Below are 27261 nucleotides of genomic sequence, written 5' to 3'. Positions count from 1 at the left end.
TGTTTCTAGTAATGAGAACTTTGATATCGACACTAAGAAGGGGCTTTTAGTCTCGCATGTGTACCTAGAGATCCAAATTCATCCTGAGATCTATCGATATATTGTCACTTCATAACTTCTACATCACAACTTCGACATCACACGACAATTCTTTTCAGGCTAGCGGAGAGTTAGAACGCTATCAATAAATGAGTGCAGGGACATGCGCATTGAATGTCCAGGGATATTCCACTGGTAACTTCGTCGCGCTGTTACATTACATTACAGTACACAATACGATACAGCAGGAGCGAGACATCACAAAGGTCAAGTTTCAGCCTCGTAGTTTGCCTTACCAAGGGTCAGCAAGGATTATTGAGACGCGTGTCCACGCCCGTCACGAATTAAGCTTTCTGCTTAGCAGCGAAGTGGTCCGCTTTGGGAGGCCCGATTTACGGTGGTTTACCGATGGTAGAACGAATTAGGGTGATGGAGATGGACTAGAACATCTGATCGCACAGCGGTGGCTTCAACTTATCGCCGTACTCCATCTGCTTGTTTCCAGACGTCTTCTCCATTGTCAGCCTCGTCGCATGTGTCCCATCAAGATGCTCTAGTATGCCGACTACTATGGTCGGTGAGCACTCCGCGACACCATCGATATCGGGTTAGTGACTCGTCCTTGTCCAAAAAGACTTACACTAGCGTCTTTTTTTCCAGGTAATGGCTCATCGATACGACATGGTAACTACTATCGGCAAGGCACGGCTGTCCGCACTCTGGGACAGCCCGGTTGATCCTACCACCCGGTTGCCATTGTCACGTCGTCAATGCTCCTTCCGCATGGTGTACTTTTTCCTACCAATGCCAATCACAAACATTATCATGGAATCTGTGTGATGTAGGGCATCGACTCACTATGTAAGACGGGTGCCGCTTTTGCCGTAGCGCCCGCTCTTGGTCTTGTCCTTTCCTTCCTAGCTGGAGGTGCACCGCTTTGTGTTTGTCACATTTCCGGGCGCAAGAAGATCATAGAGTTATGCACATCATAAGTGTATTCCACCAAGACGGCATCTTCTTACCAGCAACGATTGACGTAGGTACAGAGTGATGTTGTGATTACGTCACGTGTCGAGTTAAGTACTCCACGCGAATGATCAGCATAGGTCAGCGCGACTATGACATCGAACCGAGGAAACCGACCAGTTTCGGCCGCCCAAAGCGCACCATTAGTATATACCATCCCAAACCGATGCCATGTAGGTCTAGAAAGCCTCTCATTCTGCCTCGTACCTGCTAGCAATCGGCACATTAGATATCCAACGTTTCACATGGTACGTGCCCAACGAACCCCTGAGTACATCAAGAAGCACTGAATTCACCGAACATGTGTGCAACACAAAACTCGCATGCACCTAGGACGTTCCGACCAGGGGAGGCCTGTCCAGCTTCCAATGTCGACATTGGATAAATCCCTCAAGCTCATAGATGATGAGCTTATATGCGCCTCGATGAAACCATCGTCTTGCTTCGCCACTACTCTACGCGTCTGTTGTCGCGATGCGGTCGTAAAGCACAGGTATGGGAGGCATACTGTTCCTCTTTCGGGTATCTCCGCCTGACCCATTCGGGCAAGGTGGCTTGATTGGTACGGTGACGTGCATATTGCTTGCAGGTTCAGGCAGCAGAAACATGCCTCACAAGGCAGAACGGCGATGAGTAAATGGCTACCTACCTAGGTAGGTAGTATCGAGCCACAGCATCGGTCCTAATGTCGAAACTGCCGAAAAGGAAATACTTCGGCTACTCAAGCGTCAACTTGTTCGATCCGTCACAAACGTCCGAATGTCACGGTCCTGGCACAGAGCGTGCCGGAGACATGGAACCTGGAAGGAAGAGAGCGCGCGGGTGGTGCTTGAGCCAGCCAGGGATGCGGGGTCTTTGAATGCGGGCGAATTTGCCTACCTGCCCGACCCGCATACCCAAACAAAAATTTTCCACAACCAACCAGGCTCTATCTGAAGCAGTCTTGGATGCCTGCGGAGTCATGGCATAGAGAAAGAGCTTTGCACTGGCATTATGGTTGTTGTATTTTTTGGTTTGTCCATCAAAGGCAACAATCGCCCGGCTAGCTCAATCGGTAGAGCGTGAGACTCTTAGTTATCACGTCCTAACAGACACGATTGCATACAATCTCAAGGTTGTGGGTTCGGTTAGTACTTCAAGACTCCTCTGTTCGATTCATCATCTAACAATCATTAGACCCCCACGTCGGGCTTCCTTTCTTTTTTTCGGTATCCTGCCTCCCATCGCGGGTCCAAGGGTGTTGGTGGTGGGCGGAGAAGAACCTTTTTTTGTCCCCACAGCTAAGTGTTCCACTACCACCACCATCACCTACTTCTAGAAAAGCATTGGTCAAGCTTTCTTTCGTTTTTGTGTTGCACGAAGGAACCTATGGTTCTCTCAAAGCGTAGTCTCAAAGGGAAAGATTACGTCTGGTGTGTATTGTGCTGCGTACACGTCAGATGCCCTTCTTAGTCGTGAACCCGTGTAACCTAAGGCAGTCGTCAACCCAAGTCTTGTTGCGGTCAGTCGATCTCTTGACCACATGCAATGTCATTGGCTTCCTCGATGATGCTCAAATGGTCGAGAAACCACGCTCGTTATGGGCTTCATTGACTTGAAACATTCCATGAGCAAGGAGTTTGTGACTCAATCTCACTGTATTCTCTTCATCACCATCCAACATCAGACAGAATCGAAATGCGCATTCGTCTATTCGTTACATGGTCATAATACCCATTCGTGACAGCCAAAACGCTCAAGCATACAAATGTCAACAAGGCATGGTAGCCAAAGTAAACAAGCGTAAGAGCACAAGCTCATACAAGTAGCCAAGCGATATGAATACACCTCGCAGGATATTCTGAAGCGCGACACAAGGGCACTATCAAACATGGTAGAGGGGAAGAGAGACCTGACAGTAAGAATATTTGCATCCGTGCAGTGGGTATCTCAACGCCATCCATGCAATGCGATCGTCGAGCCGTAAGAATAGTGTTGAAGAGAGAAAAGGAGGTAGCATCTGATGGCACAATTACTTCCGTCATTATCTCGCTGGATACGCAGGGTACGGTCCGTGTTGGTGGTGATGAGGCGGAGCAGGCATCGACGGCTGGTACATGGCGCGCCTGTCTTGTGGAGGGTAGGCCTCAAACATGACACGTCTTTGAGGCGCTTCAGCTCTGAGTGGACTCGGCTGAGGCTGGCCGCCTGTTGGGAAGCGTTGTGAATTGTTGGGGCTGCTCATGAAAAGCAATGTATCAACAGCGTCTTTCTCTGCTTGTTGACTTGGCATGCGAAGTATACCTGCCCGGGGGGTTGCTGGCGATCGCGGGCCTGCACCAACATCGCTGTAGTGTTTCCTTTGACCAGCCCCGAGTAGTGGAGGGGGTACATGTGAGACGCTCGAGCGACTTCTCCGCCTATTCTGGAAAGTCGGGGCTGGTGCGAGGCCATAGCCAGGCTGTGCTCCGGTGATGGATATGAGACTTGCCGCAGCATTCATCGCAGGACGCGTACCTGGCCGCCAGTAGGCTGACAGACGTTAGCACTTTGCAAACAGGTCTTGAGAGAGGACTAACAAGCTGGGGTTCCTGCGAGTGATCGAGTTGGGTCAGAAGCAGGGGACATGATCATTTGGTCTGAGATGTCAGAGACGCCGCTTGGTCTTCTTTGGCGATCGGTCGTGCCAGGTGAGTCAAACGCCAAGTGATCACTTCTCCCAGGAGCAGAATTAGGCGATCCACGCTGTGACTGACTTTCCTCGAGCTCGTCAAGTGACTGCTTCTCCCAGCCGTTCTGGACTTTGACCATGGCGTAAGAGAGACGCGTCTTGAGCTGTGCGGATAACTGCGTTTGCATCAGCAACCTGAAGACTTAGTCTGAAGCTACGACACGCACCTCTCCAATGCGAGTACCTGAATGTGTATCCATGCTCTTGTTTCTCTTGTGTGCATATGTGCGCACCGATGACGGTTCGGGCACCAGGCCTGCGCTCTTGAGCGAACCGTCTACAGTTCTCTTGGCGCCTTGGGTTGCTGGAGATTCCGGTGGCATGGGACTGGCTGTTGTGTCGCCATTCTGTAGCGCGTTGGCGGCGGCTGTATCGATGCGCGGTGCAGCTGGCACGTCTCCGGCAGTAGGTTGGCTCGAGGGTTTGGGCATTGGTGCCTCTAGAGCTTCACTTTGGGGTGCTGCATTGGTCGGCGAGAGGGTGGTGAGGTCCGTCTCGGTAGTGGTGGAGGTGGACAGGTTACTCGAGGACGAGGCGAGTGCCGGTGCCGAGAAGGTGCTAGAGACGGCAGATTGGACCGACTCTTGCGAGTCCTGGGGCACTGCGTCGTCTGCGGTAGCAATGGCTGCTGTGTGGGCGGGGTGTGCGTCTTCTGCTGGTGCAATGGGCGTATGAGTACCTAGGCAATAACTCGGCTTAAGAGAAACGCGACTGACTTACGCATCATCGTTCGCGAGCGTGGCGGCGGGGTAGTAGGCAACTAGTGGCTCGCGCTGTCCTTGTAGTCTCGAAACAAATGCCAGTATCGGCGTCAGAAATATCGATGCAAGGCAAGAGGGCAGGATGGCAAGCGTCCCAATGGCGGTCCTCGGTGCCAGAGCGATGGTCGGAGACGTGTCGTAGGAGCACCGTGTTCGTGCGCAGCACGCGAGATACGGGAAGACGCGCGAACGGGCGGAACAGTTCCCTGTTCGGCACTCACAAAGCAGCGTGCAAGGGGCGCGGAAAAGAGGCCAGGAGATGTCAGGGCGAGTGTCGTAAAGCTTCGAGGCGCGTTCCGGTGAGGTGTGTGAAGACGAAGCCAGGCGTTATGCTCGAATGCAAGAACCTGAATGCCGCTTGTGAGCCGCGCAGTCACATGGTGCCAGCCGACGCGTAGCATTAGCGGGTGGCAATCTAACTCCCAACGAACGAACGATTCCGACATTGGCGGTAAGGGCGCGACCGCCATCCATTCCATATGCAGGCGAACGGCTGGCCTGGGCAGAGTTTTCCGGCACGACACACGTACGGCTTGCTGCAATGCAATGTCAGCAGTGACTGCGTGCGCCAAACACGAACATCCCACGTCATGCTCTCGTCCATGCGAAGACCCGTGGTACACTGCCGCATTGGCTCAAACGCAAACCATCTGTGCACAATGCCACGGCCGGGCCTGTACAAGTCGATATAGATGCCGCGCGGATATTCTGTTTGTGCTATATTTCGTCCGGACAGCACAGTGGTTCATACTTTGGGTGGTAGAATTTCGCCGTCTCGAGGTTGAGAGTGTAGAAAACACCATGCGTTCTGTCGACGACGTGACGAGAGTCAGGAAAAAGCACACATGCGCACGCACACACACTATCCTTGGTGCTATTGGTCACATCCAAATGCGCTGATCCGCTGTCTTTGTTCCTTTCGTACAACTGAATACACTACACTAGAGCGAGGTAGATGAACATTGGGTTCGATTACATTTACTACATTCAAAATACTTGGCATTCAATCTTCACATGGCCTTCTCAGCACTAGAGTAGTCCCACTTGGGCAGCTTCATGGTGCCGTGCTCGTTCAGGTGCTTATGCATGTCGAAGCTGTTCCACAGCAGATGCGGCTCATGGCCCCAGCCCTTCCTTAGGCACTCAAACTCTGCCTTGTTGAAGTAGTCCTCGAGAATTGGTACATAGTCGGGGTGGGCGCACTTCTTGATGATAACGCGGGCACGCTCCCTGGGCGAGAGACCACGGACATCGGCGAGACCTTGCTCAGTGACGATGACGTCGAGATCATGCTCCGTCTGGTCAATGTGTGTGCACATGGGAACAATGCAGGATACACCAGTTGGATCCGTCTTGGTAGGACGCGACGAGGGAGTGTGCATGATTGAGTACTTGGAAGAACGAAGGAAGTCGGCCGATCCACCGAGACCGTTGAGCATGCGGCTACCCATGACGCATGTCGAGTTGGCATGGGCATAGATGTCGACTTCAACAGGCGTGTTCATGCCAATGACACCGAGACGTCGGATAATCTCAGGCGAGTTGGAGACTTGCTGGGAGCGGAGCAGTAGCTTGGGTGCGTATCGGTCCCAGTTCTCGTAGAACCGGTGGAAGCCGTCAGGAGAGAAGCGAATCGAAGTTGCAGTTGCGAAATCGAGGTTGCCAGAGTCGAAGAGGTCAAGGAAAGAGTCTTGAAGAACTTCGGTCCATACCTTCAGGTTCTTGAAGTTTGCACCACCAGAGGCAAGTCCACCAACGACAGCGTTGGCTATGTTTCCAATACCAGACTGGATGGGCAGAAGGTTCTCTGGAAGACGGCCGTGATTGACTTCGTGTTTCAAGAACTCGATCAAGTTCGCAGCAATGGCCCTTGAGGTTTCATCCTCAGCGGCGTTGGGTTGCGTCTGATCGGGGTAGTCGCTCTCTACAATCGCCACGACCTTCTCCGGGTCAACAGGAATGTACGGTGTGCCGATGCGATCTTCCGGAGACATGATGAGATACGGCTTTCGGCGAGGTGGAAGATCAGTCATAGTAATGTCATGCAGACCTTCGAAAGAAGGAGCTGCGGTGTTGACCTCGATAATGATCTTATCGGCCATCTGGATCAGTTCGGGTGATGCGCCAACACTGGCTCCAGGAATGATGCCACCGTCCTCAGTGATGGCTGAGGCTTCAACAATGGTAACGTCTAGCTTGTTGTGGGGCTTGTTCAATGTGTAGAATCCGTACATCAAGTCGACAGGAAACATGCTAAGATGTTTGTCGAAGAATTTGATGTTGCCGTTATTGATACCCTTGGCGATTTCCTTGCCGACTTGATGCGGCGACCGGCGCTCGATCATATTGAGACGCGCCCATCGGTTCTCAGTCTCTGCACCTGAGGATGCACCGACGAAGAGATTGTACTTGAGCTGACCCTGGAGATTGTTCTTCTCGACATGGTCGGCCATGGCCGTGGGGATCTTCCTATTGAGACATTAGCCTCACACGTCTAACAAGGCAATGAACATTGTGCATCCAAGTCAGGATGCGTGACAAGTGCCATAGCCAAGGCTCTTGACTGCTCGTCTCGACCTGATCCATGCGCAGCTCGAATTGTGGAGTCGGGGATAGTTCGGCTTTCGTCACTGGCCAAACTTCCGTTCCACCTCGGGATCCCAGATCGAACTACCCGGCAGGCCCAACGTCGTATATGCCAGAATCAGGGTTATGCTGAGTATCCGGAGAGCCTCATGACTTGGCTTTTATTGTAGCGCAAAAGCAGAGAAAGCACTTACTTTGGGTATCCCACACCAGTGAAGCCACTCCAGCCAATGTATGCTCCATTGGGGAAGTGATGAAGCAAATCCTCAGCCTTAGCAATCTTCTTGAGATAACTTGGCCTCCTGACCCGGCTCTTCAATGCTGCTGAGACCGACATGTTTGGTCCAGGGCTTTCTTCTTCTCCAATGCGATGATGGTGACCCAAATGATCTGCTTATCGATAGAGCTTTGGAGCTGTCCGAGGAGCGTCAAGCTCAACGAGAGCGTCGCGGAAGAGTAATGGAGTGGAGAGGAGCCGCGATGGGCGAGATTTGTCAATTAAAGCAATCAATGTTTCTGGGGAGGGCTGGAGTATTTAAAGCATAGAGAGGCCAAGACTAGACTCGTTTCGAGCGGCGTCGGCGTGGAGTGTTGCTGTGGGCTGATGCTCATGGTGACCCACACAAGCATGACGTCTGCCGCAAAACCCCGGTCGGGGGAGGGGATGCGCATACACCAACGTGTAATGATTGGAGGATTAGGAGTAGCATTATCGGTGCTCACTGTCGCTCTGAATGGTGTCTGGCAGACGCCTGAGACCATTTATTGCAACTCTAAGAGTGGGTTTCCAAACCGTTTGCGTGATGGGTAATTCTTTGTCCTGGAGTTGAAGATCTGTCAACAACACACATGCTAAAGATGTTCGCGACTTTATACTCGCTGGATATGGACAGTATGTAGACGGCATATGCTTTCTAAGGTCTCGTTCGATGTCGGCAAACGAGCTGAGACACAAAGAATCTTCCGTAGAGAACGGGATCTGCTTCATCCGCTTGTACTGTGAGTAGATACGAGGCCTGGCGGAGGATGGTATCTCAGCATGTACCACCGTAGGAGCCACCGAAAGTCGACTTTTGACAGCCCGCCAACCAGAAGTGCGTATATTTTGCGCTAGATCGTCTATATATATAGCAAGTAATATGGCGCGGGTTTCGGGATGCAGCTCGAGTGCAAAGTACGACGTTACAATTGTCCATCGCATCAAGGTATATGTTCTTACATGGGAATACAAGCTAGCCACTTACACTATTTTACAACTCGACAATCTCCTGGATCTCGTTGACAATGCCACTCCACGCCGTCCTCTCCGGTGCAAAATAAGTCTCGAAAACATCTATCAGCACTTTATCTCCAAGATCCATATGACCGCCCTTGGTGGTCTTGAAGTGTAGACCGCCCTTTGCGTCGAGCTTCTTGAGCCCAATCCAATCCTCTTTGTAGATGTCGCGATCCCTCAGATCCGTGACCTCATTGCTGGTGGTGTTTGTATATGCGAACCAACCCGACTCCTTTGGTATAACAGTGGTATCGTCCTCGAAGACGTACATGACGAAGTTGTCCAGTGCAGCGAGGTATTTCGCATAAGTAACGTTCTTGAGCGCCCTCTCGTTGTTGATGTCGGCGAGGAAGTTGGAGGCTTCTAGATACTCTTCCGTAGGTTCGCCGGTTGTCTCGTTGGTGGCTTTGAAGTACTGCGCTGGAACGAGGTGACCTTGTACCCATGTACCCCAGGTGTTAGCCTTGAGCAGATTGATATAGCCCTTGCATAGCCAGTCTCCGTCTTTGCAGAGCTGATACTTTGCAATACCGTTGTGTTGACTGCCAAACGTGACCAAATTCCTGACGTTTATACGGTCGCCGCAGCGCTCTATCAGTCCGCGAAGAAACTGTCCGCCCTGCGAGAACCCAAGCGCGTTTAGACCTGGCGCTCTGCTTAAGACCTCGTGTTCCGCGATATCATCACAGACCTGCGCAATCTGCTCGGTAACGTTGCCGAGGAACGTCGCGGTTCGATCACTTCCGGCATCTTCATCAAGCCGGATATAGTATACATATGTGCCAGGATTTGTCTCGTTTGCGAGGTCGCCGACGCTGTGCAGACCGTCTGCAGCATAGTTGTCGCCTAAGCCATGCCAGATGAGCAGTGGGAGTGGCTTGGAGTCGGTTCGTGCGAGTGGCGACGCGATTGTCTGCGCCACGAGTAAGAGTGTCGCGAGCGGAAGCAAGTGGAGCATTTCAGTGGTCGTCTGATGAAAGTGAGAGTTGTGGTGTTGGGAGGCGCAACTCGAGTGTATGAGAGACGCCTGTGATCTCCGGCGCGTTGCATGACGTTAGCATCAAGCCGCGGCAGGTACAGCCGAGCAAGGTCATAGCTCTCCGTCGCCTTCATATACACAGCCAAAACATGAAGCAAAATCCTGTCACTACTATCATGGTGTGTTTACGCAACAGAAAACTTGACATTGTAAAGAGCTTGCAATAGTGCATGCCGACCAGTGGTATACTACCATATCGTCAAATAGATCTTTTGAACACCGGAACGCCAATGCCATGCAACGACGCCTATCATGAATAACTCAACTAGCGATCAATGGTGTCTGCACCGACTGAAGTGCGTCCTGCTTCATCGCTTTGCGCTTCTCCTTGCTAATTGAGCTCTTCTTCTCCGTCTTCTTAGCCTTCTTGGCTTCTCTCCTGGCCTGCTTCGCGGCAAGCTCCTCGTCGTCGAGCATCTCTTCCTCCCACTCATCCCACTTCCTCTTGCGCTCTGCCGACTTGCCCTTGGGCGTGCCTTCTGTGATGGCACTATGGTATGGTGCGTCACGGACTTGCTCAGAATCAGCCCACAGCTCGTCAGCGAGCCAGATAGGTAGAGCCTTTGTCGCAGGACCCTTGACATGCAAACTGCGAATGTTGCGCCAGCCCTGCCCAACGTGCTTGTTTACAACTTCGGAAACAACAGCTGCAGTGTTCTCGACAATCTGCTGGGGGGTCATGGAGAGGTTGCCGATCTTGATGGAAGTGTTGGCAGATGGGCTCATGCTCAGATAGGTCGAGTTGAGAGCAGACTCGATCTCCTTTGCTACACCCTGTGGTGTTCCCACAATGTTTTGTGGCTCCTTCGAATCCTTCTTTGCGCTCTTGTCGATGTATGCACCTGCAGTGAGACGAATTGGGATCGGGCGCTTTGACTTGCTCTTGTAGAAGGTTTTGCCTAGACACTCTGCGACAATCTTGATTACGCGATCGTCGACCATGAAAACGTCGTACTCGGCGAGGAGAGCACGCTTTTGCTCGAATGCCTTGTATCGCTTCTTCAGCTTGTCCACGCCGAGCACGCGCTGCACCTTTCCGCGAAGGGCTTCCGGGAAAGCGTCAGAGGCGACGAGGTCTTTGTATGCTCTTTGGGGATCTTTGGTGAAGATGCATATCCGGACATCGTTTGCGATGATGGGGTGAGGTAGTTTGCTGGGCACTGTTAGCGATGTGTCGCAAGCGCCGTCGTGTGCGAACCTACATGGCTACAGGCTTCAAGCTCTTGGTGTTGCCAATCTGCTTCTTTGTCGCCAGACTGAGGAAGATGGGCTCATCGACCTCCTCCGCCTCGTCCTCGTCGGCCGCCAAGCTCTTCTTTGGCGCCTCTTGCTGCTTTTCCTCGACATGTTTCTTCATGTGCGCAACGAGCGCCTTCGCCGCGCGCTCCACTTGCGACGGGTCAAGCTGGTAGGGTGTACCACTCGTGGTCTTGGTGGTGAGAGGCGCCTCGGTCGCCTTCTCGGCCTTCTTGGTCAGACTCTTGGATTTGGCCATTGTTGCTGTGATATGTTTGCGATGTTTCTCGTCGCTGGAAATTCTGGGCTAGACCCTGGACTGAACTTTCCAACTTTTTGCCGGTGATATGGTTTCTCCGGCAGACCGAGACTAATGCGGGGCTGTCCATCTGAAAGCGGAAGGCGAACGAGCAGTTCCAACCAATCATCGCGTCACAGTATCTTCAAGCACACGACAGGCTGTTCATCCTTGCATTGTCACCAGCCGGCCAATATCAATTTCACTTTCTCGTTTCCATGCAGTCAGCGGTTTCATCAGCAGCATGGCCAACGGTACTCGCCGTGGCACATGTGCAGTCGTTACCCGTGGCAGCGATTCAGAAACTGGTGGAAGATGCATTCACCTCTTCATGATGAGACCAAGCCGCGAGGGATCATGAATGTGACAGCAGCTGTCGGATATGCACAGTGCTACACGTACGAGATTTACTGGTTCGCGTTATCGATTGATCAGGGCCATCTGGACACGGTCGAGCCGAAACGCCGGCACCGTGCACTCGCCTGGCCATCTTCTTACGACGAGTCTATACCGCTGCGTGTTCGCGTCCGTCGGCCTAACAGCTCCACTTGGGTTACGGACGTGTTTGCTCTCGCGTTAGCTGCATCGATTGCTGCACAAGGTTTTTCTTTTCACTTGCGTGACGTTTGCCTCCATTTGGACACAGGCGTAGGACAGTGGGGCTGTTCGATCTTTGTGCATGAGCGCGCAGTACCTCAAGATCTTGATACGCGTTCATGGCGTGCGTGTCGATGCCTCTTGTCCTCTATGTTGCACTTTATTACAGAAAGCGACTCTAGCACAAGAGGCGTGCATGGCACAAGTGCATCGTCAGGTGTGATTGACTTTGTGTCAGCGCGTCAACTTTACGAATGACGGTGCTTTAATGTGGAATCAGCTGCGGTGTAGAGGGGCTGGCAGAGCGGAGAAAATCAAGTTAGAGAGGCAGCCGAGGAGACAGAGTATGTCATAGGCGTAATTATTGTGCTCGTGCACAGAGGCTGGTGAAAGCCATGTCGCAGAAGATGCTGAACTTTGGGATATGTATAGCGAAATGAGCGCTGGCAAAGTGCAGAAAGACACGCAATCGGATTAGCTGAGACGTGCAGAATGCTTTGCAGCCGAAAGCATGTTACAAGAGACATATTGCAAGGGAGCAGAGGCGTGGTGAAATCGGGTGCTGGTTCTTACGACGGCCCTAGCTTCATCACGCTAGTCAACCCACACCCGCGTCGCGACGTCTTCTCCCACCGCGTTCGTGACTGACCTGTAGTTTCGTAATTGACTTGATGGCCTCCTCTTCCTAACCTACGTCCTTCTTTTCCCACAGTGCCGCGTGTCTGCCCTCGCGTCTCCAACATTCCTTCCGCAGCCCCAGCCGCCGGCTCGCTCGTCTCCCTTTGAGACACGTCCACCTTACCCCATAGACATCGACACACCAGGAGCCTCGCGTCCTAGGAGCTCCGCACGCAAGATGGACTTTTCACCCACCCAGACGCTATCCCAGACCCTCATGGAGTCGACAGAGCCGCACTCGGGGCATGTTTGGAAGCCCACACCAACTCTTCTTCCGGCCTTCGGCGAGGACGGGCCATTCTCTTCATCGCCATTTCCACGTCCAGCGTCGGCGAAACGCAAGTTTGAAGACGACTCGCCCACCTTCCCCAAGCAGCTCAAGTACTACCCGACCCCGCAGCCCACGTCGTCGACCAACATTATCTCCTCGTCGCCCCGCCATGCCCGGCCGGGCTTCGAACGCACCTTCTCTGCTCTGTCAGAGAGGACCCCACTCGGTGCCGTGCCCACCGTCGACCTCCCCGCAGACGGCGAGATTGTGAGAATGGGCCGGAGCTCAAACACTTCCGACTACCAGCTCTCGACCAACCGTCTCATTTCACGCGTTCACGTCCAAGCCGCCTATCACGCGCCAAGCCCACCATATCCGCATGGGTACATTGAAGTTGAATGTCTGGGATGGAACGGTGCGAAGATCCACTGCAAGGGCCGCGTCTTCGAGCTGAGCAAGGGAGACACATACATGTCAGAGAACCCCGAGACGGCCATCATGCTGGATGTGCAGGATACCCGCGTCATGATTGCTTGGCCATTTATCCCTGTATCAAAGTTTTCTTGGGAATCCGAGGAAGAAGGCATGCCTACTCCGACTCGCAGCCGTACTCAAGACAACCTCCGTTCCAGCCCTCCCGTCGTTCCACGGTCGCCTGTCTCGCAGAGCCCAATCCGTCCTCCCGTCTTCGCCGGTCTTGGCACGAACCCGCAGTCTGGGCCCGTTGAGGTCTTCGAAGATGCCGATGCCAGCGCAGACAGCCCTAGCATTGCCACCCCAGCCTCTGCAGACCAGACCTTCATCCGCCCCTCTCTTCCAAGCTCCAAATCCAGCCATGAAGTGCGTCCTATTGTCGACACCAAAGAGAGTGTGAACTTCGCTGCCGACGACTTTTCCGACAACGATGAAGAAAACGACCCCGTTGTACACTCCTTTGGGCCCTTCGGCCAGAACCTGCTCAGTGGCATGGCCTCGTTCAACACCGCTACCCCAACGCAGTCCAACCATCCGCGTATGCGAGGGCCACTGCTGTCGCCATCTCCCAAACGTCGCGTTACAGAGCCCCTCCGATACAAAGAGTCGCCAATCAAGAACCATGTCATTAACCAATTGGCATTCTCGCGTATCCACTCTCAGCCATTGTCCGCTATTCACAGCAACCTTCCAGCTGAACTAAAGGCTTGTGTGAGCATGGGCACAGATGGCAAGAATGAAGAAGGCAATGGCACATCAACTCCCCTTCCTGAGCTCTCTAGGAAGGAGTTGAAGAGGATTCTCGACGATACTCCCTGTGTTGGTGAGATTCCACGTGCTGGCAAGGATGCTGCTGGCCAGCCACTCGAGAACGAATTCTACTACGTCCCGGAGATGGACTCCAACCAGATGAGGCGTGAGACCATTACAGCTGGCACACGCAGCACCGGACTGCGGTCTGTCAGGAAGACACACAAAGTACGTAATACGTCTGCTTATCTACGTAATTCTCTACTGACTATTCTCAGCAATACTACTGGAAGAAGCCCCGCGTTTGAGCTTCTCTACGAAAGACGTGCCCTACGCACCAGTCGGCAGATTGCTCTTCCACTACCCATCATGTCTGCCCTCGACCCTACTGAAGCGCCGCACACGATCAGCACATTCTAAGCACCAAAGCCTACGTCGACCGCGCATACGATGTATACACCTTTTTGAATTCTACCTTGTTTTTATATGCATAGCGAGGCGTTACGATACCATTTCACGCTCCTCGTTGTATCTCGGAGTTTCGAATTTCAACTTTCTCTTGTTTACGTGTACTATTCTCTCTTCTGGGGTATGTGGCTTGTTGAATCAAAGCGACGTGTCCGTTCTCTTCCTGCTGGACATGCCACACCCACAAGGTCGACATGTCCAATCCATGTTCTCGATGGCGCTTCTGGTTATGGGGGATTGTGGATACAGGCCTTGCAGTGTTGACGGGTGGGACTTCGGTAACAAGCTATTGCGGCCGTCATGATTACGACATCAAAGCGCTTTTGCCTAGGCGGCGGAGTATGAAGCGCATGCAAACTACCGAAGAGAACCACGGTCAACGGTGGACGTTTTTACTTCGCATACACGCATGTATGGTGTGCGGGAAGGAGGGAATCTGTGTGTACTTGTATGTTCAGTATGCTTTGCGATAAAATCCATCAAAAGTACAAAAGCTGGCGTGTATTGGTGTAACAATTGTAACGTGAATCTGACGTGCATGATCTTGTTCAGGCCTTTTATGGCTTCGGACAATCAGAATCGATCAACTGCAATGGTTCCAAGGGACAATTTCCGTGCAACGTGCCAGGGGTGCAACATGGTTCGTGACGTCATACGGGTGCGATGGCGACGCGATCTCACGTGACCTGTCTTCACCAGATCGAACATGCGAAACACGACGAAACCACGCTGTAGCAAGGGAGGGAGAATCGAAGCTGGTGGTTTTTGAATTTGAATCGATTCACTCTACATGCCTGGTTCCCTTCATAAAGTCTCAAATGCGAGACAAGACAAGCACTCCGTTGATGCCATGTGCCGTGGAAGAAGTAGTAGTGACCTAGCCCTCATATCCATCGCATGCAATCGTTGCAATTCGTATCCACCGACCCCGTTGCTCTCTTCGCCAGACGCCGATAGAAGCGAGTAGTTTACTTCAACTTCTTCTTGGGGCGGAGCTGGTTGGTGTGACCGCACTTCTTCTTGCGCTGTGGTGTTGTTAGTGAAAGTCCAATGCTACGTCCGCCTTTGTCGTTCAATCAAGGAACGAAGTCGTGGTGATGACGTACGCAGTTGACAGCCCTCGGTGGCAGACGTGCGTAGCACTTGCGGCAGATCATCTTGTCGCAGTTGTACTTGGAGGCAAGCGCCTTCAGCGAAGGCTCGATGATACCACCACGGAGACGGAGGACCAAGTGGAGGGTTGACTCCTTCTGGATGTTGTAGTCGGACAGAGTGCGGCCATCCTCGAGTTGCTTTCCGGCGAAGATCAGGCGCTGTTGGTCCGGGGGAATGCCCTCCTTGTCCTGGATCTTGGACTTGACGTTGTCTACCCGTACTGTCAGCCTGAATCCTCCTTGTTCGGTGTCGCCATGCAAGCGCTGAGCGATGCGGTGTGGTGCGGTGCGTTGCCGTCGTGTGGCGCTGGGGTTTGCGTACCGATGGTGTCACTGCTCTCGACTGCGGACAAGTTAGTGCATGCTCTGATGCGTTCTGTGTGTACGAGGTATACCTTCGAGCGTGATGGTCTTGCCCGTCAGGGTCTTCACGAAGATCTGCATCTTTGGCGGTGTTGCGAGTGTTCCGTGATCTCAGGATCGAAGTCGAGGGCGAAGGAAGACGAATTCCACACGCTGTGTGGGTGTCTGTGCGGCGCGACTAGGCTGGTCGGCGTTAGCGTGTTCCTGATGCCCCTCGCGTGTGACGCCTTCCCAACCACGTTCAACTGACACATAGCACGGCAAGGAATACCTGCAACACTGTTTTCTTAGGAAAGATAGATCTGAATCATTCTTTACACTCCGGTACTGCTCGAGTTTCGTGGAAGCATAGGCTATTACTACATACGCGCCGCACGGCCACCTTGTCAAGCTTGCCGCTTCTGTGCCTTCTTCCACTGTTCAACCCTTGCCTCTGTGAAAACTACTGCCAAAGTGAGCATATTCACGGATAGCCCTGCTATCTTTGCAGCTTGCTCGTATAGTATCTTCGCTACGTCTGGTAGATCCTGCTCCATCTTCCAGATTGGATATGCCTGCCCTACCCTAAGCACCTCAGTGTCCTCAGCTACAACTGGCACTGTAGTCATCGCGCCATGAACTGCCTTCACGGCCTCTAATTTCTGCTCGAGCGGAAGCTGGGACGAAGTTTCCTGTGGTGCGTGTTGTACCTCGGTATCAATAGGAAAAATGTCGTACAACGCGTTTCGAAAATCATCAACGTCCCTTGTGCGCTGTATTTCAGCATTGTCGAGGAATGTATTGGCGTAAAAGTCCAGGTACTGGTCCATGTCTTGGGGTTCCATCGACAGCACGTCCTTCTCCCGTAGCCCCGTCAACTGCGCGGTTGTAAAGCGTCCGTTGTCTTGTCGCCTTGATTCTTCAGTCCCTTGGATCTGCTCACACCACGCTTGCCAATTCATCACCACTGCCGCTGGTTCCGACGGCGACTGTGGATAACGCTTCTCGTTGTCAAGCGGGTAGAGTATTTTGATGCATATGATAAGGCAACTCACTAATTGCGCCTCGGCGAGATGTCGTATTCCCAGACGTTTCTTACCGCTGTAGTGGGGAGCGAAGTCGTAGCCCAACAAGTCGCCAAGACGCCTGGTTGCATCGTACAGCTCAAGTGGTAAGGCGAGCTCTTTCAAATATCGGAAGAGCAGCAGCGGCACGTTGAGAGCTGGCCAGGTCATACCATGATCTTTACTGTAGCTGATTTGCAGGTTTGCGAGTGTTTTATAAAATCGGGTGTGAGTGAGCGGCACGCTTGGATCGAGAACAGCGCGGTAGGCAGGTAGAAGACGATCTCTCATGGTGAGTGGCAGTAGCCTGATTGCCCTTCTATATGCTAATTTCCCATCTGCCGCCCATGCATGGATATCGCCTGGCGTGAACGGCAGTCTTAGCGTCGTGATACCAAGATAGCACAGAACTAGACAGTCGTTAAGATTGGGTGCAGTCGACAACCTCAAGTTTCTCTTTTCTTTTGCATCTCTGAGGTGGCCTTTCTCATGGTCTGTAGCATCATCCTCGCTCTCCAAAGTGCTGAAAACCTGCTGCTGAGATTGGGATTCTGACGAATCTTCGTCTTGACTCGCGATCCGGTCTCCAAGCTGGGCAATCCGCAATGTCCAGAGATCTCGCGTGACCGCTTCAAGCTCAACCGGCAATCCTCGGTCCTTTACGAGATACCAAAGCTGATGTCGTAGGATAAGTTGCAGGCACTTCAAATACAGGTCAAAAGCCTGACGGCCCTTGTAAATCTTGCCCGTCGATCTGTCGTCTTCTTCCGTCTCTTTTCTTTTGCGCGTGACTGTTCGGGCAGCGCCTACGTAGTCATCATCATCTTCTCCGCGGACTAACCCCCCCTGTTGGTGGCCATTCTGACAATACAAGTAGCCGTCTTCGCCCTCCTCATAGCGTCTAGACCTGCAGTTTTCGACGCCACACACGGGGCCTTTAGTCGACATGAAGTAGGCTTGAACGTGGTTGAGGATTCAATCGCGGCAACGTTGAAGAATGAGTAGTTGAAGTTGAGCAGGCTACATGCCGCTGTGCGTCGAGTTGTTCATGTTACAGTGGCTTTACAAAACGCTTTGCATGTAGGAGTTCGCCAGCCACTAGCGCGGATCCGGGAACCAGTCACACGAATTTTCTACCAATGAGAAAGCCGACAATTTGCCGTAAAGTCATCACCTTTTATTCATTGCCAGAAGCATAAGGGATATATCTAGGAAGGGAAATGAATCGTAATACGTTTCCCACACATGGCAATGCAAGGAACCCAAAACCGCCCGAAGAACGTCGTGCATTGGTCGCCTAGTGCAAACTAATTGCACGGGAGAATGCTACGCTTGCCGTGGAGCTACAACTTTGCACAAGGTATGCAAAGAGTGTCGTAGCCCCGTTCGTAATCTGTCTGCAATCCGCGCTTTGCTTCCTGCTAAACAGTCTACGTATTGAACGACCCGCTTATTTGGGAGCCTCCTTGGCGTCGATGCAGGCCTCCTCACCCATAGCAGTAAGGATAATGACGTCTAGTAGCACGTCAGCACGGTACATGGGGGCTTTTTTTCATTTAGCACTTACTGGTGTCCTTGCCATCCTGGTTGAACATCTTGTCGATCTTGTCACCAACTTCACCCTCGGGGACCTTGACGTCGTCCTTGGTGGAGCCGTCGTCGGACATGAGGGAGAGGAAACCGTCGTCAGTAACGTCGAGCTGGGGCTTGTGTTAGCCTAGGCTTGGCAATGGGCTATTTGGAGCCACTTACGAGCTGGTACTCGCGACGGGTGACGTTGGGGACGTCCATGTTGTGGGTCGAGGGGCAGAGATCTTCCAACTTCTTGTTGGTGAAGATGTCGATGGCGACCAAATGGACCTTGGCGTGACCGTGCTTTCCGGTCTTGGAGGTGGTCATCTCGACGATCTTGCAAGGGCGGTTCTTAATGCAGACGAAGCCGTTCTTCCTCAAGGCAGAGCACTGCATGGGGTAGGTAAGAGAGGCACCCGCATCGGCGCTGTCGAAGGTGTGCTCATGCTAGAGACGATAGAGTCAGTACAGGGCGTGACGGAGAGGCGCGAATGTCCAAGTCGCTTGGTCGCAGCTGGCGACAGTGCTCCGACAGGGTGGGGTAGAGAGCACATGCGGGGCTGGTATCCGCGGAAACGTACCTGCGCGTCGTTGTCCGCCATGGTGATGAATGAGAGTTGGATGCGACGGTGAGGAAGAGTGCGAGTTCGGGCTGCTGGTCGAAGAGCGGTGGGGTGGGCAGAGTCCTTAAATGGGAGATGGAGAGAGAAGTCTTTTGCGTGGGCAAAATTGGGCAGGCGCGGAGGGGAAGGTGGCGCTAGCAGATCCCTGTCTAGTCTGCGGATTAAACAATCGCCGGCGTCCCTATGTGCATCCACGGCGACCTGCACCCGTCCTCGACGCCAGCATTTAGTCCCCGATTCTTACTCAACTGACTGCGACTCTAGCACATGACATGTGGGGCTTGGACAGGCTCTCGTCGTACTCGACGCCCACCGGCATGCCGCCTCCGCGACGCGATTCCCACTCGCCAGCTCCGCGAAGGGGCTACCCAGCCCCGGCGCAACCTGTCAGACCGGGGCTCAATCCACGATCGTCTTCGCTGACACCCCTGATATCGCCCAATGCGTCGACTGCGAGCCTGCCTCTGTCTGCGCGCATGCCAAATGGAGGACTCCGGAGGCGACAGACAGGCGGTATCCCTCCCAACGTGCCAGATCCTATACACGTGTTAGAGTCGATCATGGGAGGGCCACCGCGCAACTTGTCTGCGGCGAATGGGGAAGAGGCGGCGCACATGTCTGGAAAGCCCGACGAGGTAGAGGAAGATATTGATTTTGGGGAATTGAGCTTGCACGACTTCGTAGCGGTCAAGACTGCAGAACGACAGCAACCCACTTCTGTACATACATATAGTGCGCAGTCAGTCGAAGAATGTACGTGTTCATGTTCGGAGTCTCAGGTCTTCGCTCATTGTGTCTGCAGATGACAAAGACAGAGACAAGTTTGAGGACCTGCACAAATCCATACTGGCGTGCGACGAGGTACTCAAGTCGGTGGAAGCAAACCTGACCAACTTCCAATCCGATCTCGAGGCTGTTTCTGCCGAAATAGAATCACTCCAGAACCGATCTATTGCTTTGAACACCAAGCTGGAAAACCGCAAGGTGGTTGAGAAGCTTCTGGGACCAGCGGTGGAAGACATCAGCATATCACCAGCCGTCGTGCGCAAGATTGCCGAAGGTCCGGTTGACGAGGGTTTTGTGCGCGCCCTTGCAGAGGTTGAGAAGCGGTCCAAAGCGATCAACGATAAAGCCAAAGAGAACCCAGAGTTGATGGCCATAAAGGACGTCAAACCACTACGAGACGATCTCATAAATCGCGCAGTTGAACGAATACGAGACTATATAGTTGCTCAGATCAAGGCCATCCGCTCACCTTCCATCAATGCGCAGATTATACAGCAGCAAGCATTCCTGAAATACAAAGACCTGTATTCTTTCCTGGCGAAACATCAGGCAGAGCTTGCACAACAGATAGCACAGGCATATATCTATACTATGCGCTGGTACTACCTCAACCATTTTAGCCGCTACCGATCAGCGCTCGAGAAGATCAAGGTACACGCCATGGACAGGTACGACGTTCTGGGTGAAGATCCCAGCGCTAGAAGGACTGGAACTCTGCTCGGCCAGTCTCGAAACGCACCAGTCGCCTACGACGCTTTCTCACTTGGACGACGCCGCGATGCACTAAAGAGCTCCTCCGTCAATGCTTTACCAGCCAATGTCGCCGAAGATGAGAAATTACCGCACTACTTGGAGGTGCCTTTTCGCAGCTTTAATCTCGCACTCATCGACAATGCATGCTTCGAGTATACCTTCATCTCTACATACTTCGCCCCATCGCAAAATTTCCATGCGATCTCGCGGACCTTCAACTCAATCTTCGAGCCTACGCTAGCCGTCGGACAGGCGGTCACAAAGTCGCTTGTGGAAGCAACGACGGATACACTTGGGATACTGCTCTGCGTGCGACTAAACCAGCACTTTGCATTTGAACTCCAACGCAGGAAGGTTCCAACAGTCGAAGGCTACATCAATGCAACAAATATGTTGCTATGGCCACGATTCCAGCAGATTCTAGACATGCACTGTACGTCGCTCCAGAAAGTCACAACGTCTCTGCCAGGTCGCCCGTCAACTGGGGCTGCGTTGCTTGGCTCCAGCTCCTCTAATGCAACCTCTACAGCGCCAACACCCCTTACGCAGAAATTTGCAAACCTGCTCCAAGGCATATTGGCTCTCTCTTCAGAAGCAGGCGACGATGAACCTGTCAGCGTATCTGTGGGTAGACTGAAAAGTGAGTACGAAGCCTATATTACGAAGTTGAGCAAGGGTACCAGTGATGCACGGAAGAGAGACCGTTTTTTGTGCAACAACTACAGCTTGGTGTGTACAATCTTGGCAGATGTTGAAGGAAAACTTGGTGAGGAAACGAGGGTACACTTTGAGAAGCTGAGAGATGCTTTCGATAAGTGAACTAGTTTAGAAGCACCCAAGACTTGTACTGCACGTCAATAAAGGTTCTCGTCAGCGCTTTCCAATTTATGTGACTTCTGTCTGTCAAGCATGCGTGTACAACCTGCTCTGCGCGTAGTCACATCTATCCGCTCGCAATATTTGAGACCTTCCACTAGAGTATTTGTTTATTCCATTTGTATTCAGATCCTTGGTCGGAACATGCTAGAGCATTCCCTGGATCATGTCCGGCAGTAAAAGTATCCAATCATTCCTTCTTTTTAACCCATTAGCGGCGCCAAGTCCTTCCTGGTCTGCTCGCTGAAGAAAGCCCTGACGTAGGTTCCCTTGCCAAGAGTGAAACCTTTGCCTCTCAACAGCATGTACATAGCGTTGAGGTGGAAATAGCCTGGACCAGTTAGCATTCGGTCTACACGCAGCTAACACAGAGGTACGACTTACTGTTTGGGATGACAAAGCTGTTGTAGAAATCGGCCATGCTGGTGATCTTTAAGGACTTGCCAGCAATACTGACGTCGAAACTCTTTTCGGCACTCTCGTTGAAAGCCTTCTCGTCAATAGCATCATAGACAGCAATGAGCTGCCTGAAGAAGTTGATGACATCATCGATGGACGAGAAGGAAGAAGGGTCCATTTTCGGGGAAGAAGCCGAGCTAAGCTTGTGGTTGTTGATGCCTTCGAGACAGAACCTGCCCAGGAGGATAGGTTGCGCGCGCATGGAAGCCATGTCGCCGATCTGTGCGTTCAGTATGTCTACGTCAGAGGGGAGCGAGCTGTTCTTCGACTGCTCATCTTTGGCTGCTGTGAGGAAGGTGACGGCGCTCTTGGCCATGCCGCGAAGTTGAGGAATGGTGGTCTGGTAGAAGGAGTATGTAGACATGTTGGCGAATGTGTAGAGACTGCGTCAGGGATGTGTAACAGTAGGAGGGGTTGCGCAGTTTGGGGGGATGCAAACGGTTGAAGTACACTCAAGAACTTGTAGAGGTGGATACTGGAAAAAAGAGCAAGGGCGATCGCCCGAGCTGTCTGCATATATCCGTAGATTCTGTCCCGTACCATTTCTTCGCTCCCCACGTTACACGTCGGCATATAGTTTACCACTCGATCCTTGCATTGCATACCGCCCCATTGTTTGTTTTCAAATCCGGTTCTCCGTTGATCTCGCCTCAAACACAATGATTGCATATCGCCGCGATACGCCCGAGTCGGCTCAGCGCTTGAGCCTGCCTGGGTACTATAGCGGTGTGGATTGGTAATGGAGGCATACATAGTTTCTCTGAGAGTAAACACCTGTCAAGTCTGATGCTCAGTGGATATTAGGGACGGTAAACACACCTCGTCTTGAAAGTCCGGTCGATCTGATACAGAAGCGCAACGTACTTGTATGTAGCCTGAGGTGGTGAGACCGGAGAGCGGGCCTTTCCACACTAGCACTGCAAGACATCCGTGCACGGACCGTAGAAATTCTCCACTTGCCACCATAGACCTTGGCATGTACGTACGAACCAGCCGGACCACCTCGCATCCGATGCAGTAATAGCCTACACATCTTCGGTGCACACCCATTCGATTTCAAATTGAACATCCAATACCCTGAGCACCGAGCATGGCGAAGCGGAAGCGCAGCGCAAATGCGCAAGCTCAGGTCGTGAAGAAGCAATCCACAACGGGCATCCCAAGTCCACCACAAGAGGCAAATCCACTCGAACCAGCAAGCGTACATTCGGTCATCTCGTCTGAAGAAATCGAGGTCGCCGTAGAGACACTGCAGACTTTATCTGCGCATCCGCTCCTCATCAAGTCAAAAGCGTGCAAAGACCTTAGGACTGCTGTATACGATTTTCGTCAAGCATGTACAACCGGCCTGAACTCTGCCGGTACGTCGACTATCTTGAGCTTCAACATCAAAACTAAATGTGAGAATAGATGGCAGCAACCTTACTGCGCGCATATCAGGCGCGCTCACAGACGCTAAATACACGGAAGCCCTCATCTTGTTAGCAGAAATGAAGATTAGGAAAGAGACTCCGACACTGGGTGCTCTTTGCCGATGGGTGCGTACTCTGGACGTAATTTCCGGGCTCTCAATTCATGTCCAGGTTCCTAGTCACGAAGTAGTTGGTAAGAATGCGCAAAATGACGAGTTGATTGGAGTGTTGGATTCGATTCTGAGAGTCACGGGTCCGACGGATACAACACCTCACGGCACAGACATCGCATCAGGTATCTCATTGCAAGATACTTGGGATCTGCGAGGCACCGACAAGCCTACTCGTCCAATAAGGCGAAGTGTTGAGGACAAGAGCATTTTCAAGTCATGCTCCCCAGATCTGAAGAACCGCTTTCGCATCATCGAAACTACTCCTGGACTCCAGCGCAAACCGCCGAATCTTCATCCCGCGATCTTGTACGCTTCCGAAGACGACACTGTACTACTAGGCGAAGGACCCAAAGCAGAGTGTTTTAAGCACCCAATTGTGCCTAACCTTCGCCTGATCAAAGACGTACTTTCTCCAGAGGAATGCTCCGCGATCATCGCAGCCGGAGAGACTATAGAGTTCATTCCAGATGCGCCGATGCGACCTCAAGGTGAAGACACAAGTGTGCTGGCACACAACTTCTATTGGATCGTCGACCAAGCCTTCCACGACAAACTATGGGACAGAGTGAAGGGCTTCGTACCGGAGAGCGTGGCTGGCAAAAAAGTGCGAGGTATCAATCGACGCTTCAGAGTGTATAGATATGTGCCTGGTGCGGAGTATCGCATGCACATTGGTAGGTGGTCTATCAAAACCAATTCGAGTATATTCGTTAACTTCAACAGACGGCGCATGGCCACCTTCTGGTATCAATCCTGTCACCGATGCCTATCAATATGATGCATCGCCTGCCAACGCTCGTCAGTCCTCTCTGTTCACTTTCCTCATCTACCTGAACGATGAGTTCAAGGGTGGCGAGACAACCTTCTTCATTCCAAGTGTCAAGGAAGGCGTTATCAACGCCTACCCGGTTAAGCCTATCATGGGTAGTGTTGCAGTATTCCCGCACGGCGAAGCCCAAGGCGCGATCCTCCATGAGGGCACTGGAGTCGTTGAGGGCGCAAAATACGTGATTAGGACGGATGTCGAGTATGATGTCGATAGTACAGCCTGAGGGATCGCGTTGCGTCTTACATCACAGAAATGACAATTGCATAACCCTACATCATACACAACCCGTGAGATAGATTGGCAAGGCCTGATGAAGATAATTGTGGTTGAGCCAATGCGGCAAACAGATTCCATATCGTCATTTCCAGTCGTCCAGAATTCGCTATATAGTCATGCTAAGCCCCAAGTTCCAGACCCAATACCCTTGACACTAATGATATACCCAGTCATATATATAAACCTTTTCCCATGGAAATTCTGGGTGTTCTCTAACGCCCCCCTAGTAAAAACAAAAAAACAGAAATTTAGTAAGCATGGGCGACGCCACTGACCGTCCTTTGCTTCATTCCGCTCCACCCACCACCGCGTCCCTCTTCGGCAATCTTTCCACTAACATCTCTTCTCCGCCCCGGTGTGCCCAGGTCCGAGTCATCAAAATCATACGGATTGACGTAGTCTACACCAGACCGGCTGATCACTCGCGGTGACTGTCCCTTGACAGGCGTGTAGTTCGCCTCCCCAGTACGTTTGATACTCGTGTAACTCTTCTTGTGAAGAGTAAACGGCGAGTTGGTCAAGTTGTGCTGCGGAACGGGCGGAGGAGAGTTTACCGCGTACTGCTTTGTGGCGCTGGGGAACTGGTTTGGTTGTTTGGGGTAGGAAGATCCCTTTGTCGGGGAGTTGGAAGGCGAGTTTGCATTTCGGACGCCTTCGGTTGCAGCTTTGAGGTTGCCGTAGTAGCGCGATTTCGGCGTACCCGAGCGGGAGTGCGAGCGATCAAAGGTCTTTTCGGTCGAGACTGATGTCGTGGTCAGGGTACGCTGAAGACCGGCTGGTGGGGGTGTGCTCTTTTGGTTGTTGTTTTCGAAGGCGTCGGTAGGTGGAGGAGAGGGCAGAGGGGAAGGCGGGTTTTGGCTGAGAGGATTCATTCGCAGAGGTTCGGGAACCATGGGTTCCTCAGCTTCATCCTCCATGTCAGAGACGTCTTCGTAGCGTGAGACAGTATTGTAGCCTTTTTTGCCATTTGTCGAGAACATTGACTGCTTGGGTGCCGGGGATAGGTGATTGTCGTCGTACTCGTCTTCCTGTTCAGGATGCACGAACCAATTGTCGTTCTTGAGGCTCTGCTGGGAGTTTCGTTGGAGAGAAAGATCGCCAGACGCTTCTTGTTTCAGAGAGCGTGCGTTGGCCGGAGGAGCATGGCCGTCTTGCTTTGACGAGTTCGTGACGTATGAGTCGGTTCGGGTGTGTCGCTTGATGTTCGCTTGCTGAGAGAGCATCGACTTGCGTTGAGCCAGTGTCTGATCATCTTCATCCTGGTCAAGCAGGTCTTGACGAGTGTTGAGCTCTTTGCGGGACTGGTGTGCGGATGGAGGCTGAGAGTACATGGAGAAACGCTCCCTGGATTGGCGAGCCGAAGCAGGCGTGTGAGGGGAGTACGTAGTCTCTGAGTCTGTTCGTGTGTGCATAAACGCAACCTGGCTTTTGTTGGGGCTTGGGATCTCGCTGTAGACGTATGAAGGAGTTTTGGAATCGCGATCTCCGGAGATGGTACTCTGATCGCTGAATCGCTTTTCCTGGTCTGATGTAAGGGGTGTGATGGCAGAGATGGAGGAGTTCTTGTGCTTGTGCTTGGTCTTCCTACGCGAGGTCAAATTGTCCTCAAGCGGGTTCATGTCCGGTGGCAGTTTTGAAATCTTTCGGAAGAGGATGGCCAGGTACAGGTCGACGATGGCTGAGATGAGATGTAGACCACCGGTAACAATGGCTGTGATCCAAGTTGTCATAAGGACTATGTTCGTTTCATTGTCGGTGGGAAACATGGTGCGCCAACGTCCAATTGTTCCAGCCTGTTCATCAGAGTTACGGCGAGTCATGAGGATGGTGAAGACGTAGAATGGGATGAAGCCAGCGTCGGTGACAAGAGCAAAGAAGTGGTAGCTGGCGGAGCTACCCGCCGGTCGCGTCTTGGGATTACGGATTAGGTGGTATATAGCGTAAAGAGAAACGACGAGGTCCACACCAGGCTGTCTATGTTAGCGACGTGTTTGTGTGTTGATCAGAACGCGCTTACCGGAATCCTCAGTATGTAGCCTTCTGTGGCCTGAGCGCCCCGAATGAAGATGCCGCAAAGCAAGACTCCAATTGCACCAAGGAGAGTCAGGATCCTAAGACCAAACTGGATCCATCGAGCAATATTGATGAAGAGCTTGGTTTTGGGACTCATTGGCTTCGCTTTTGTGTTACCGTAAGGAAGTATGAGGTAGCTGTCCGGATGCTTGTTGAAATCGATCAGAGGACCTTCCTGCTTCTTCTTGGGCGGCGGAGGCGGCATGCGACTGGCCATGGTAACGGCCTTGGGGTTGAAAGTCGGCCGAGTGGGGTCGGTGTCAAGCATGGAATCCCTTGAGGCTGCATACATATGGGGCTGCCAGCGGCCCGCCATGGTTGTGATGGAGAGCGAGAAGTAATGAAGGAAGTTCTACTGCACACGACCGTCTGGACAGAAGGTGAGAGATATCTTCTCGCTTATAGCAAAGGAATGCAAATGCTGGTAGTTGAATGACATGGGCCCACGCGGGGACCTGGGGAGATATGTATGTAAATACGGGGTTGTCATGACAACAATCAATATTGACCAATGCAAATCCAGAACGCCTCATGACGTGAGGATGCACGGCTGGGACGGACATGTGCATTGACTAGTGATAGCCACGGGCGGCTGAAACTTGAATTAGCCAGGAACATGTGGGGGCCCGACGAGTTGCAGCAGGGAATCGTGGTTAGGTT

At 52.4% G+C, this 27261-nt stretch overlaps 11 protein-coding genes across 11 annotated transcripts; 3 read left to right on the top strand and 8 right to left on the bottom strand.

Annotated features, from left to right (window-relative positions):
- Nucleotides 1-3464: 3464 nt before the first annotated feature.
- Nucleotides 3465-4502, bottom strand: ACET3X_005856 (uncharacterized protein; the record flags this gene model as incomplete). Its single annotated transcript, XM_069452004.1, has 5 exons — nucleotides 3465-3505; nucleotides 3562-3576; nucleotides 3624-3891; nucleotides 3943-4427; nucleotides 4496-4502. The coding sequence occupies 5 exons, from the start codon at nucleotides 4500-4502 to the stop codon at nucleotides 3465-3467; spliced, it is 816 nt and encodes a 271-aa protein (XP_069306216.1).
- A 1044-nt stretch (nucleotides 4503-5546) lies between these two features.
- On the bottom strand, nucleotides 5547-7459 carry ACET3X_005855 (uncharacterized protein; the record flags this gene model as incomplete). The annotated part of the gene is made up of 2 exons (XM_069452003.1): nucleotides 5547-7005; nucleotides 7317-7459. 2 exons carry the CDS (start codon nucleotides 7457-7459, stop codon nucleotides 5547-5549), a joined length of 1602 nt encoding a protein of 533 aa, XP_069306215.1.
- A 913-nt stretch (nucleotides 7460-8372) lies between these two features.
- ACET3X_005854 (uncharacterized protein) lies at nucleotides 8373-9356 on the bottom strand (the record flags this gene model as incomplete). The annotated part of the gene is made up of 1 exon (XM_069452002.1): nucleotides 8373-9356. The coding sequence occupies one exon, from the start codon at nucleotides 9354-9356 to the stop codon at nucleotides 8373-8375; it is 984 nt and encodes a 327-aa protein (XP_069306214.1).
- Nucleotides 9357-9698: 342 nt separating this feature from the next.
- ACET3X_005853 (uncharacterized protein) lies at nucleotides 9699-10932 on the bottom strand (the record flags this gene model as incomplete). Its single annotated transcript, XM_069452001.1, has 2 exons — nucleotides 9699-10590; nucleotides 10640-10932. 2 exons carry the CDS (start codon nucleotides 10930-10932, stop codon nucleotides 9699-9701), a joined length of 1185 nt encoding a protein of 394 aa, XP_069306213.1.
- Nucleotides 10933-12172: 1240 nt separating this feature from the next.
- On the top strand, nucleotides 12173-14655 carry ACET3X_005852 (uncharacterized protein). Its single transcript, XM_069452000.1, has 2 exons — nucleotides 12173-13969; nucleotides 14020-14655. Exons 1-2 carry the CDS (start codon nucleotides 12425-12427, stop codon nucleotides 14047-14049), a joined length of 1575 nt encoding a protein of 524 aa, XP_069306212.1. The 5' UTR covers nucleotides 12173-12424; the 3' UTR covers nucleotides 14050-14655.
- Nucleotides 14656-15001: 346 nt separating this feature from the next.
- On the bottom strand, nucleotides 15002-15854 carry ACET3X_005851 (uncharacterized protein). Its single transcript, XM_069451999.1, has 4 exons — nucleotides 15759-15854; nucleotides 15686-15706; nucleotides 15316-15575; nucleotides 15002-15234 (listed from the first exon to the last, which is right to left on the bottom strand). The coding sequence occupies exons 1-4, from the start codon at nucleotides 15805-15807 to the stop codon at nucleotides 15178-15180; spliced, it is 387 nt and encodes a 128-aa protein (XP_069306211.1). The 5' UTR covers nucleotides 15808-15854; the 3' UTR covers nucleotides 15002-15177.
- A 2072-nt stretch (nucleotides 15855-17926) lies between these two features.
- On the bottom strand, nucleotides 17927-19047 carry ACET3X_005850 (uncharacterized protein). The gene is made up of 4 exons (XM_069451998.1): nucleotides 18923-19047; nucleotides 18522-18788; nucleotides 18337-18469; nucleotides 17927-18284 (listed from the first exon to the last, which is right to left on the bottom strand). The coding sequence occupies exons 1-4, from the start codon at nucleotides 18941-18943 to the stop codon at nucleotides 18220-18222; spliced, it is 486 nt and encodes a 161-aa protein (XP_069306210.1). The 5' UTR covers nucleotides 18944-19047; the 3' UTR covers nucleotides 17927-18219.
- A 234-nt stretch (nucleotides 19048-19281) lies between these two features.
- Nucleotides 19282-21322, top strand: ACET3X_005849 (uncharacterized protein; the record flags this gene model as incomplete). The annotated part of the gene is made up of 2 exons (XM_069451997.1): nucleotides 19282-19717; nucleotides 19767-21322. 2 exons carry the CDS (start codon nucleotides 19282-19284, stop codon nucleotides 21320-21322), a joined length of 1992 nt encoding a protein of 663 aa, XP_069306209.1.
- A 260-nt stretch (nucleotides 21323-21582) lies between these two features.
- ACET3X_005848 (uncharacterized protein) lies at nucleotides 21583-22202 on the bottom strand (the record flags this gene model as incomplete). Its single annotated transcript, XM_069451996.1, has 2 exons — nucleotides 21583-21710; nucleotides 21764-22202. The coding sequence occupies 2 exons, from the start codon at nucleotides 22200-22202 to the stop codon at nucleotides 21583-21585; spliced, it is 567 nt and encodes a 188-aa protein (XP_069306208.1).
- Nucleotides 22203-22928: 726 nt separating this feature from the next.
- ACET3X_005847 (uncharacterized protein) lies at nucleotides 22929-24475 on the top strand (the record flags this gene model as incomplete). The annotated part of the gene is made up of 3 exons (XM_069451994.1): nucleotides 22929-23199; nucleotides 23249-24097; nucleotides 24147-24475. The coding sequence occupies 3 exons, from the start codon at nucleotides 22929-22931 to the stop codon at nucleotides 24473-24475; spliced, it is 1449 nt and encodes a 482-aa protein (XP_069306207.1).
- A 301-nt stretch (nucleotides 24476-24776) lies between these two features.
- On the bottom strand, nucleotides 24777-26917 carry ACET3X_005846 (uncharacterized protein; the record flags this gene model as incomplete). The annotated part of the gene is made up of 2 exons (XM_069451993.1): nucleotides 24777-26498; nucleotides 26546-26917. 2 exons carry the CDS (start codon nucleotides 26915-26917, stop codon nucleotides 24777-24779), a joined length of 2094 nt encoding a protein of 697 aa, XP_069306206.1.
- Nucleotides 26918-27261: the final 344 nt, after the last annotated feature.

Source organism: Alternaria dauci, chromosome 5 (genome assembly GCF_042100115.1).
Source record: "Alternaria dauci strain A2016 chromosome 5, whole genome shotgun sequence".
In the NCBI taxonomy this organism is placed as follows: domain Eukaryota; kingdom Fungi; phylum Ascomycota; class Dothideomycetes; order Pleosporales; family Pleosporaceae; genus Alternaria; species Alternaria dauci.
Note: the sequence above shows the minus strand (reverse complement) of the source record. Positions and strands in the feature narration are given on the sequence as shown.

Coding starts and splice junctions, on each gene's coding strand:
- ACET3X_005852 (XM_069452000.1), top strand. CDS start 12,425: ATGGACTTTTCACCCACCCAGACGCTATCCCAGACCCTCATGGAGTCG. Junction 13,970..14,019: donor CTGTCAGGAAGACACACAAA/GTACGTAATACG, acceptor GACTATTCTCAG/CAATACTACTGGAAGAAGCC.
- ACET3X_005851 (XM_069451999.1), bottom strand. CDS start 15,807: ATGCAGATCTTCGTGAAGACCCTGACGGGCAAGACCATCACGCTCGAA. Junction 15,707..15,758: donor CAAGACCATCACGCTCGAAG/GTATACCTCGTA, acceptor ACTTGTCCGCAG/TCGAGAGCAGTGACACCATC. Junction 15,576..15,685: donor CGAGAGCAGTGACACCATCG/GTACGCAAACCC, acceptor CAGTACGGGTAG/ACAACGTCAAGTCCAAGATC.
- ACET3X_005850 (XM_069451998.1), bottom strand. CDS start 18,943: ATGGCGGACAACGACGCGCAG. Junction 18,470..18,521: donor CCCGTCGCGAGTACCAGCTC/GTAAGTGGCTCC, acceptor CACAAGCCCCAG/CTCGACGTTACTGACGACGG. Junction 18,285..18,336: donor CCAGGATGGCAAGGACACCA/GTAAGTGCTAAA, acceptor ACGTGCTACTAG/ACGTCATTATCCTTACTGCT.